The sequence below is a fragment of the Camelus ferus genome, chromosome 14 (assembly GCF_009834535.1).
Source record: "Camelus ferus isolate YT-003-E chromosome 14, BCGSAC_Cfer_1.0, whole genome shotgun sequence".
Taxonomy (NCBI): domain Eukaryota; kingdom Metazoa; phylum Chordata; class Mammalia; order Artiodactyla; family Camelidae; genus Camelus; species Camelus ferus.
The window spans coordinates 37186344-37198546 of NC_045709.1; the positions used below are offsets into that span (position 1 = coordinate 37186344).

Here is a 12203-nt window from a genome sequence, read left to right on the forward strand (position 1 = left end):
AAAAAGTAAACAAATAAACTGAATCCCCCCCCCCCCCAAAAAAGGGAAAATAATCTGCCTAGGTTCAGGGGCTTTTTTGGACATATATTCTGCTTGGTGTTCTCTAAGCATCCTGGACCTGTTGTTTGGTGTTTGACATTAGTTGGGGGAAATTCTCAGTCATCATTTTTTCTAACATCTCTTTTGTTCATTTCTCTTTCTTCTTCTGGAATTCTCACTGTACAGATGTGGCATCTTTTGTATTTGTCCCTCAGTCTTTGGATATTCTGGGTTCTGGATATTACATTTTTGTTCTCTTTGCTTTTTGGCTTTTGTGGATTCTATTGATATATCCTCTGTTTTTTATTTTTATTACTATTTTTAATTAAAGTATAGTTGATTTACAATGTTAATTTCTGGTGTACAGCATAGTGATTTCAGTTATACATATATATACATATTCTTTTCTATTATAGATGATTACAAAGTATTGAATATAGTTCCTGTACTATACACTAGGACCTTGCTGTTCATCTTATTTTTTTTTTCACTCTTTTTTTTGAGGAGGGTAGGTAATTAGGTTTACTTATTTATTTCCTTTTAATGGAGGTACTGGGGGTTGAAACTAGGACCTCATGCATGCTAAACACGTGCTCTACCACTGAGCTATACCCTCCCCCATCTATTTTATATATAGTAGTATATATACTGCAAATCCCGAATTCTCAATTTATCCCTCCACCGTCGTGATATATCCTCTAGCTCAGAGATTCCTCCTTCAGCTGTGTCCAGTCTACTAATAAGCCCATCAGTGGCTTTCTTCATTTCCTTTACAGTGATTTTCATCTCTAGCATTTCATTTTGGTTCTTTCTTAGGATTTCCATTTCTCTGTGTACATTGCCCATCTGTTTTTTCATGCTGTCTAGTTTATCCATTAGATTGCTTGTATATTAATCATATTTGCTTTAAATTCTTGGTCTGATAATTCCAACATCTCCACCATGTCTGGTTCTGATGCACACTCTGTTAAAAAAAATTCTTTTTTTTTTTGTTTTTTTTGTTTTTAGTATGCCTTGTAACTTTTTCTTGATATCCAGACATGATGTCCTGGGTTAAAGGAGCTGCTGCAACAAGGCCTTAGTAACGAGGTGGAAGGTGTGAGGGCAGGCAGTTCCCACAATTAGGTTTCAGTCTGTCAGTAAGTCTGTGCCTCTAGACGGTGAACTTTACAAGTATTTCTCATTTTATTCTCCCTTCACTCCTTTTATGTGGGACGGAGTTACAGCCAGCTGGAGTTGGATATGTCCCTTCCCCCGGGTGAGTTAGTCTCACTTAATACCCCTGCAGATTAGGCTCTGGTTAACTAGTTTCCCCTGAGGTTTGTGAAGAAGATTGAGTGTTCTGGTCTATTTCAGATTGGCTCCTTTTCCCCTCCCCTAGCAGGAAGGCTCAGGGAATTCTATTCACTCTGGATGCTGGTGGAGCTCCTGGAGGTCCCAACATTGTTGGACCCCCATGACTGGGTCCCCCTGGGGTTTTTTACCCTCAGACTTGTCCACACTGAGCCTCCAGCAATTTGTCAGTTAGGGTTCTGGTTCTCTTCCCCCAGCACGGTTCCCCTGGTGGTTTTCACTGAGTCTCTGTTCCAGGAAGCCTGGATGTCCTCTATTTCCCTGTCTGCCTCCCCAGTCTTGAGGGTGGCAATTTGCCTAGTGTCCTCTCCTTTCTTATAGATGCAAGAAGAGTTCCTACTTCTTAACTTTTTAATCTATAGTCACTCACATTATCTTATCCAATACCATGGACTTTTTGTTTTTATTCTTTGTTTTTTTTTTTTTTTGTTTGTTTGTTTTTGTTTTTGCTCCCAGATTTGTACAGGCCTGGCTCCTTCTTGGTTTTCCTCTTTCAGCTCAAGTCTCTTGTCCAAGCAGCCTTTTTTTTTTAAAAACACATTTATTGTGGTATAATTTCAGTACAGTAATCTACACATATTTTAGATGTACAGTTTGATGACTTTTGATAAATGTATCAAAATACAGCAGCCTTCTTGACTATTCAATTTAAATCAGGGCTGGTCAGCCATCCCCCACCATTCTCTTTCACTTCTGTTTATTTTCTTCATAGCCCTCATCAAACCTGATATTATCTTGTTTATTCATTTATTTGTTTACTATCTCCCACTACTTGAATGTAAACACCATGAGAAGATAAATCTTTTATCCCTTGTTTACCAGTGATCCCCAGTGCTTTGAAGGGTGACTGATGTATGGTAGGTATTCAAAAAGCACTTGTTTAAAAATGATTCGTGACATTTAATCATTCTGCCATTGCTGAACTTAGAAGTTAGGATGTTTCTTAATTCTATTATAATATTATAAGTACTGCTCTGAAAAACAAATTTTACATAAATAATTGTCTATACTGACTTTTTGCCTTAATAATCTTATAAATGGAAATCCTATAAGTAAAATTGAATCAAAGAGGATGAACATTTTTAAGACTCTTAATAAATATTACCAAACTGTTTTCTGAAAAGTCTATTCTAATTTTTATTTTAGAGAGTATATTACAGAGCCCATCACACTGTGCCTTCATTAGCATGCGGTATTCTGTTTTTTAAAAAGTATTGCTAATTTAATAAGTGCAAATGAATATATTTGTACATTTATTTTATTATTTGTATGATTTTGCTGTAATTTTCTTTTTACCTATTCTTTTCCTAGAGCGTGAGTCCCTAATGAAAGCAGGGATTTCTTCTTTTTAGGTATATCCTTTTCTTAGCACATCGTTATCAACTCAGCGGTTTCTGAACAACTTATCTCAATAATGGATTAGTTTCCCAAAAGACTGAAAACAGAATAACTCAAGCTTCCCATATTATCACACCCCAAAAGAAGACCAAATAGAATATACTAACCCAAATTGGCTTTTGTGAGCAGTTTTACTTAATTATTTATGCCAGTGGCTCTCTACAAAAGTGACATAATGCAAACATGACTGAGGTTCATTGGGAAGTGACACAAATTATCATTACTAATAACAAAGTTCTGAAATCTGAGGATAACTTCTTTTCATGAATGAGATCATATTCAAATTTATCTGTATAATAACATGAACCTTATTCATTTGCTTTCTTGAGTGGGAGAGAAATCTGTGGTGCTAGAGCCTGTCCATTGGTTATAGCCATGCTATCCATAGAAATATAAAGTAAACCACATCTGTAATTTTAAATTTGTAGTAGCCACATTAAAAAGTAAAAGTAAAAAAGTAAGACAAGTGAAAATAATATTAGTAAGATATCTTTGAACCAATGTGTCCAAAACACCATCAACATGTAATGAACGTAAAAATGGTTAATAAGACCAAAAAAATGTTTTATAGTGTCTTTAAAATCTATTGCATATTTTACAATTAAAACATTTCATTTTGAACCAAGTCCTCACAATCTTCATGTGAACAGTGCTGCTGTACTTGACAACTCAGGGTTTATAGTATTAGTTAGGACTTTTATGGGTACAAGGGAATGAGTGTATTTTTTAGTAATTGGAAGGATGTTCCTGGTAGGTGTCTTAGTTTGGGTTCCTCAGTCGCAGACCCTAAGATAAGGATTTGAGTGGAAGTAGTTTATTTTGTAAATGATCCCAGGAAGGCACTTGTAGGGAGTAGAGAATTGAGACAGAGAAGGGAAGGAAGCCAATAAAAGTGTGTTAACAAGCAAGTTACTACTGAGGCAACTGGACTCCTTCCTGCTGGGTAACCCTGGGAGACAGAATTATTCCATCTGACAGGCAAAGAGACTGGGGAAATTATCTACCAACTCCGCATTCATCACTGGTTGAATTCAAGGGTTTTGGCTTGCCTTGCCTATGGCCCCAATGTGCTTCCTTTGGCAGAAGACAGTTCTTGAGCAGAGAGTTGCAGATAAGCAGTGAGCTGCCTTAGTCCTGGAGAAGTGTCCAGAAGTGAAGCTTCTGCTACAGCAGGTCACACAATCCAAGTAGGGATCCTATTAGCCTCAGGATCCCAGAGACTTGATGCCACCAGGACTCTCCTTTATACCACTCATCCTGTTCACTTACGTATCCCTAGCTCCTGGAACAGTCTTGGCACACAGCAGGTGTTTAATAAATAGCCATTGACTATGTGACTTTCCTTTGGGTACCTGCTTTATTCTTTCAGGCCTCTTCATATAAATGGGGGACACGGCTACCAGCAGTTATGGGTCGTATCTTTATAACTTCGTCACCAGAAAGGAAAGAGAGGCTTTTCCTTTTCTAGCTCCAGGAAAACAAAACAAAACAAAACAAAGCAAACCTCAAGGAAGAAAGCCAGTTGGCCTGGCATGGACCTTGAGGTTTTCTCTGGGCCAAACACTTCGGACATGGACATGGCATATTATGTTGGATAGATTTAAGTTGGGTGCCAAATCCTGAGGTTACAGAGGTAGATCTATTACTAGAAGGTGTAGGGACAGAGAAATTGTCACCATATTCAGAAGCGTGGATAGCCACAGGGGTTATGCTGAAATTGTGAATGCCATTCATCCTACATGTTTTGGCAGAAACATGCTTGAGGACCAGAACTGTCTTAGCTGAACCACTAGTACTGCTTTTATAGCCACTGCAGATTTAACACTTGATGCTTTGACTGACAAGATATTGTAGACCATTTAATAATTTATAGTTTGCACAGGTACACATTTACATTATGTGTCCCTGAGGTTTGAGAATGAATCATCAAGTCCATCAAGATTGAATATCTCCTTAGAAGGTGCCTTATCCTCCTCATTGGAGTCAATGGCTGGCCTCATTAACTCAGCCCAGTGTTTTCAATGTTCGTCCACATTGTAGCATGCATCAGTATATCTACCATTTTAGTAAAATGCCAAATAATATTCCATTGCCTGTAATACCATGTTGTAATTTATCCATTTATCAGTTGATGGACACTAGGTTCCTCCCACCCCCAACTCACTTTTGGATTTTTATGAATAGCGCTGCTATGACATTTGTGTGTAAGGTTTCATGTGGACATGTGTTTTCATTTATCTGGGGTGGATACCTAAGAGCAGAATTGCTGGGTTACATGTACCATTGCAGCTCTACCGTTTTACATTCCCACCAGCAACCTGTGACAGCTTCAGTTTTGCCACATCTCTCTCAATACTTGTTATTTTCTTTCTAGTTTTAGTATTGGACGATTTAAGATCAGGAAGTGCAGACAGAGGTCTTACGACTCCTGCCCCATATTTGTAAACTCCATGTCTGGCCTAGTGGCCATGCACCTAGAAGGCATTCACTAGACATCTGTTCAGTGAAAAAAAAAAGAGCTTCTTTTATTTATATGTTGCCTTAGGTTTTACAAAGTATTTTACAAAGTACATTCACAAGTTGTGAGGGTCACAGTAACCCTGTAGGAAGTAGGAAGAGTGGGGATTTTGATTCTCATTTTACACCTGAGAAAGGTTGGGTAGTAAGTGAAGCATCTTAAATCTCTGGTCCCAACTCCAGATCCAATCTTCCCTGTACAATCCAACACTGGTTCTCAGTAACTCTTCTAAATAGCATATTAGTCAGTGTTCAGAATAGAACTCTAAGAAGTTTCAAAAAATCTCAAAAGTTTCAAAGAAATGAGGCTGAAGTGTTTTTGACAGTTTGAAAACTGCTAATTACGGTTCTGAGATAATTGTGGGGACTCAGTAGAGTGGTCTGGGGCAACTGACAAGGGAAGTTACTAGACTTCTAACTTTGGCATGCAAATTCTTCATTTTGGAAGTAGAACTGAAGCTAAAAGCCATTATTAATAATACTATTTTAGCCAAGGCATATGGGAAATTATCAAAGAATAATAAAGTGGTCTTGTTATCAGCACCAAGAAGTTTGGTCTTTCTTCATTTAAGCTGGAAGGGAAGAGAAGCTGCTGAGCTGGTTAAGACGGCTACACACATAATTAAATACTTAAGTGGGAGCCCAAGATTTGTTCATTCGGCCCTATAGTCATTCATTCATTCAAACAGCATATTCTAGGCACTTGTCACACACACTGTCCATTCACCAGTGAGACAAGACCACGCTGGACTCTCACTTGAGTTCAGATGAGGACTTTATTAATTCGAGTGCCTTGGACAAGTTCTGTTGTTGAACCTCATTGTTCTTGTCTGTAAAATAGGGACATTAATATCTTCTTGAATAGGGCATTGTTAGAATTAAAGTGAGATAAGGTCTCCAGAAATGAACATAAATGGGTGTTTTGTAACATATCTTTATTCCACTAGGATCTGAGCACATGATGAAAGAAATCATAAGGCAGTCTCTCTCCCCCCATATTCCCCTTTTCCAATTTATGAGGGCAGCAAAAAGCTCACAGAAGTTCTCCAAACAGTGCAACCTGTGAGATGCCAAAAGCCTGTCCCCAATGACAGCATGCATTCATCTTTCAAAATCATTTTTTTTTTCTAATCCTGTTATTTTTCTTTAGGTCTTGCAGCTCTATAAACATAATCTGTGCTAAGCCCTGCTGTTGTTCGAGGTCAAATGTTTGGCCGCAAGTTGGAGAACCTCCCACAGCACCCTAGTTTGGTCCTGATGAGGGCAGGGTGTCCAGAGGGCAGGCTGCAAACACCTTCTGCCAGATTTCTCTGGGTCTTCAGAAAGCCCCGGCTGAGGGGGCGTTTCTGAGCGGCAGGGGCGGGCAGAGCCGGCGCCTCCCCTCTCCACCTTCCGGGTGGGTACTTGGGTTGAAAGCACAAACTGAGGCCGACTTTGCATCCAGGTGCGAGCACGTGGGCGCCTAAGGCGCCGGCCGGGTGTGCTGCGCGGTCCGCCTACCCACCTCCATCCAACGGCGCCGGCCTCGCACCCGCGCTTGGCTCCGAGCAGCGTCCACCCGTCGGCCCCTTTGTCCCACCGCCCCCAGACCTGGCCCGCTGCTCCCGGCGGGATCCGTCAGCCTCGCGTAATCGGCGCCCCCGAGAAGGCCCGGGGAGGAGGCGCGGCCCAGGAGGCGGGGACCGGGCGGGCCGCAGGCGCTCCACTCCCGGAAACGTGTGGTTCTGCGGCTCCGCGGCGCGGATCCGTGCGGCAGCGTGAGGTCCAGCATCCCCGGCGGCTCTTCCAGGAGCAGCGGGAGCGGCACCGGCGCCGGAACAGCGCGACCTCGGCCCGCGCCGCCGCGGCTGGCAAGATGCAGCCCGTGTATCCGGAGGTGAAGCCCAACCCGCTGCAGGACGCGAACGTCTGCTCGCGCGTGTTCTTCTGGTGAGCACCCCGCCCGACCTGCGACTCCCGCTTTGGGCTGCGCTGACGCCGCCGCCGCCTTTCGGGGGCGGAGGGTTGGTGCGAGGGAGCGCTTTCCGCTGGCGTCCGGGCCGCCTGGCTTCTTGCTGCGGTGGAGACACCCAACGCCGGCCGCGTGGTCCTCGCCTGCGTCCATGGGCGCGGGGGCTGGGGGACCAGGGCCACGGAGGGGGACCTGGGGACGGTCGCGCCGAGTCACCTTGCCTTGCCGCCGCGCCAGCCCCCGTGCTCGGGAGCAGCAGGCGGGGAGATGGAGAACCGAGTCAGCCCGGGGGCAGTCGCCGCCCAGTGGGAGAACGGACTGGATACCACATGCGCCACCCTTAGCCGGCTTCACCCGTACCGCTCAGGAACTCACAGTTCTGAACTAAAGCTTCCCCCTTTTTTTCCGTAAGCTAGCAACTTAGAAACAGCTTCCTTTAAATAAACCCTAGACCGTTGCCATCTTCCAATAAAGTCCTCGCCTTTTCCTGTGTTCCTTAGGTAACAGTTGTGTTCCAGCTCCACTGGTCTCCCTGTTTCCGTGTGTCCGTGACCGTGACTCTCCCTCTCTCCGTATGTTGTGGTGTCTAGTTGTGGCAAATTCCATGTGGTTAAAAAGACTAATGATTTTTATTTAATGAATGTGGGGACACTATTCTTGAACACGTTTTGATTTTGGTTGAGACAGTCTCGACTGGAGTATGTATTTGACCAGCCTCTTTTCTTGTTGGGACTATTTCCACCCCCACCTTTGAGGACCACTGTGGGGATGGGGTTCCTGAGTCCTTTGGACGTCTTATCCGGATCTCTAGCCTTTAGGAAAGGTCTGCGCAGGAGTCCTTTGGTTCTGAAACCACTAAAGGGCCTCTGAGCTGGGAAGAAACACAGATGGACAACAGCTCAGAGAGGTGAAGCTCTTTAAAGTTTCCCATCTAATAGCTGGCACTACTAAGTAGGTGGGCCTCAACCTTTGGGCTTTAATCACACTTGGGTGATTATTAGATGTTTTGTTTCTGGACCATAACCCAGTCATCTTTCCCTCAAACTCTGATATTTCCTTTTTTTTTTTTTTTTAAATGGGACATCTTAGGCGATCCCCAGGGGATGGGAGCTCTTATAACTTGTTTTGACTGGTGTATTCAGTGACTGTAGCTACATCTCTTGGCAGTTTGGTGGCCCTTAAGGAAAGGGGCCTTGAAGGAGGAATATGCCTGTGGTTACTGTAAATAATAATGAAGTAGGCAACTTTCTCCTTAACTTCAGGCAGGGCAGGGAACTCTCCAAGCACTTGCTGTTGGTAGATTTTCCAAATGCATGTGCATTCAAATGGGAAGGTGAGGACTTACTGATTTTATTAGGCACCCATTTCCAGTTGTCCTGCTGGAGGGAAAGGAGCTGTAACAATCGTATTTCACACCTGAAGGCACTGAAGCAGATAGGTTGAGTTAGTGGGGTGTCATTACAGGTAGTAAGTGGCGGAGCAGGGTCCCAAACCAGGCAGTCTGGCTCCGGAGCCAGTGTTCATCCCGTAGGTAACTGCTCTACTGAGCTGCTTCTATTGAGATAGTTATTCTTAAATGCATGGAGGCGATGCCAAACACACCTTTGTTGTTTTGGACAGGAGTGCTTTTAAGGGAAGTTCTTAAAGTTCTTGCTGTTGAAGATGATGCACGTGAAACATATCTCCAAACTTCAGGGGGACTGTTGTCAGAGTGAGTGCAGCATCCTCAGCACCTGGGAGCTTGTTAGAAATGCACAGCCCCCCACATTCATTTCTATACCTATTTTATAAAGTTAGAAACTCTGGGGATGTGGTTTCAACAAGCCTTCCAGGTGATTCTGATGGAAGGTTGAGACAGGCTACTTCTTTAAGCCACTCTTCCCATTAGCATTGCTAGTTCAGTGTTAACTTTAAAAAAAAAAAAAGGATCCAGACTTTGTGAATTTAGTTGATGACCATGATTGCCATCCTGTGGTTAAATTCTGAGGTACCTTAGTGATTTCCTCGTGTACCCCACACGCTGCCACTGAAAGCTAAATTGAGCCCAGCCAGGAGTGCTGCCCAGAGACAAGGGCCACCTTGTAGAGAAAAGCCTTGTAGAGTTTTCATCTTATCATTGGGTAATTACTTTCCCTCTTAAATTTCATCTGGGTTTTAGTGTTTTCACAGCGCAGTTTGGAGTGAGGGCCTAAGAAGAGTTACACGTTATGACTATTGGTTATTGCTGGGGTTTTTAGAAAAGATTTTTTTTCTGTAAGAAATCTTAAACTATAGAAAAAAAAGGAATAAGGATTTATTTTTATTAGCCAAGTACACTTGCTGATATTTTGGTTGTCTTTCCTCTAGAACTCTGGACATGTGCATGGGCACACATTTTTTTTCTATAAAATGAAATACTTTTGAATTCTCAATCCTTCTTAATTTTGTATGGTAAAGATTTATTTGTGGCATTAAATAATCTTTAAAACTTGGTATTTAATTCCAATTTACGCAGTGTCCACAGTTTATTTCTAATTATGATGTCATTCATACCCATGACCATATATTTCGGTGCATCTTTCCTTTTTCTAGTAGAATAGTAGTAGAATATCCGGTGGAAGACCAAATTGTTTTCTATCAGGTTCAAACCAATTTGCCCTCTTAGTGGTTGGTTGTGTGCTTATTTCATTGTCAACATTGAGTACCTGAATTACATTTTTCTAGATCAAAAGGCTAAAAATAATATCAAACAGTTTTGAATTTATTTGAATTCTGGTAATGGAACCTTTGTGTCCATTGACCATTTATTTGTATTTTTTTGAACTGTCTATTAATAGATATTTTCCCATTAGGCATTTATATTTTTAAAATAACTTGTAATAGTGCGTATAGTATTTTCCCAGATTTTCATTTGTCTCTTAATTTAGAGGTTTTAAATTAGATCATTATTTATATTGAGCTTTTCTTTTTGGTTTCTATTGCTTTTGTAATGTCTTTTTTAAATTCCAGCACCATGTAAGTCTCCATAAGCATTTTATTTTAACTCTTGTTTCATTTTTAACAGTAAAGGCAGCTAGAGTTTCTTTTAATGTTTGATATTTTTTCCTGAAACAGCCTATTTTCCCCTCATGATTTATTGAATAATTCTTACTTATCCCCATTATTGGAAATAAGTGGCATAGTTTATGAACCGTCCAGCTGGGTACTAGATGATCCAGTCTGCTGAGACTCTCCTGGCAATGTCCCTGCTCTCCTGCGCTGCAGGCCTCTGGGGTGTGCTCTGCATCTCTCTGGCCATCCTTGTCCCAGAGGCCAGCATGTTGGGTTTGCGCAAGACTTGTCCCCAGCAATGAGAGTTGATTGGTTAGACTCGGGCCAGATGCACTTGGCCCATCAGAGAGTGGTTAAATCCTCATTGCCCCGACACTGGCCATGTCTCAGTCAGTGAACTGTCACCTTGCAAAGGGAGGGCGGTTGTGGAAGCTGCCACTAGTGTCAAGACAGACTCTCAGAGAAAGATGATGACATGGGGGGATTTGAACTGACTGAGGGCCCTGATGTTTTAGAGAGGTTGGTTGTGTTAGGCCCTCAGTCACTGTGACCGTGAATGCATAGAAGTGTTTTCATTTCAAACTTGGCTTCTTTGCACCGTTTTCAGAACAGCCTTGTATTAATCTTGTTTATTAACAGTCAGAAATCCAATGTTGTGGGTGGAGGCTGGGTGAGTTTCCAGGGCTCTTTCTGTGGCCTGCCTGTTCCCCTTTCTTAAGTGTTTAGTTTGATGAGTTTTGGTAATTTTATACAAATCCAGCCCCAAACAAGATGCAGAACACTGCAAAGGTGTATTAAAATTTACTACTAAGTCCTTAGAATGAAATAAACAGTGTAACATATTAAGCTTATCTCCTGTCATTTATTCTTGATTTTTTAATTTTGTCTTTATAGTCCTGAGTCTGGTCGGCCTGAGAGGTGTCAATTAGTGTCCATTCAGATGAGTCAGGTAGATGGTTTGCCTTTCTGAGTCGTCAGGGGTCCCCTAATTGTGTTGACTCCCTTCCCTCTGTTGACCTGAAACAAATAGACTCATATTTTCTCCAGCCAAGATGGGTTTATTTGGGATCAGCAGAGAATTACAGTTCAGGGTCTGAAACCATAGAGAACCACCTGCAAGTCCCTAAAGGGCAGAGGAAGGAGAACTCTTTTATAGAGGGGACAGGAGAGTTGGTGGGGCTGTAGAAAACGGAGTCCATGGCTTTTCATTGGCTGAGTCCTCACCGGGAAAGTAGAGTGTTTTTACTATTGGGCTCCGCTATTGTTGCAGGTGTGAGAGCTCCCCCTTCTGGTCTCCCGACTATTTAACTGAGGTTTGTGTTCATTAATTTTTTTTGTACCTCCCTGTCTCCTAGGCTATGTCTGCTCTGTGGCATATGGAGCACCTTTATCCTAAATCTAGCCTGCCTGTGACTTCAGTGGGCCCAGGGGACCCTGTCCCTCTTACCATGAGGATGTCTCCATGGGTTTCTTCCACTTTGTGTCAGATAAGCTCATGTAGATATTTTCTGTGTTTCTGTGTCCTGGATAGGGTATGGGTGGATGCCTGCAGTGCAGTGGGAAGGTCTGGGCTTCGAAATTGGATAGATTTAGGTATTGTCGGCCCTGCAAATTCTGTGTGGCTGCACGTGTGCATGGATCTCAGCCTCTGCCAGCTTAAAATTGGGAGGCTGGAGATGGTCCTAATGCAACTCACCCAGTGTCCAGAGTTAAGCCTCAGGTGGCTATGGTCAGGGGATGCCTGAAGACTAGAAGATAAGTTTCAGATCCATTTAAAGATGAATCCTTTTAAGATCTCTTTAAATTAGATACATACCTAAAGATAACTGAAAAGGGCAGAGTTACCCTTTTAATATTCTTTAGATGTTAACTTTTTTTTTATTTTTAAAGATGTTAACTCTTGTTTACCCATTTT

The 12203-nt window shown here is 42.4% G+C and overlaps 1 protein-coding gene across 1 annotated transcript in view; it reads left to right on the forward strand.

The window, feature by feature from the left end:
- The first annotated feature begins 6767 nt into the window (after window positions 1-6767).
- ABCC4 (ATP binding cassette subfamily C member 4) overlaps window positions 6768-12203 on the forward strand; it is a 190059-nt gene continuing 184623 nt past the window's right edge. The window contains exon 1 of the mRNA XM_032496772.1: window positions 6768-7236. Within this exon, the coding sequence (XP_032352663.1) occupies window positions 7163-7236 (74 nt within the window). The 5' untranslated portion in view covers window positions 6768-7162. The remainder of the gene's footprint in view (window positions 7237-12203) is intronic.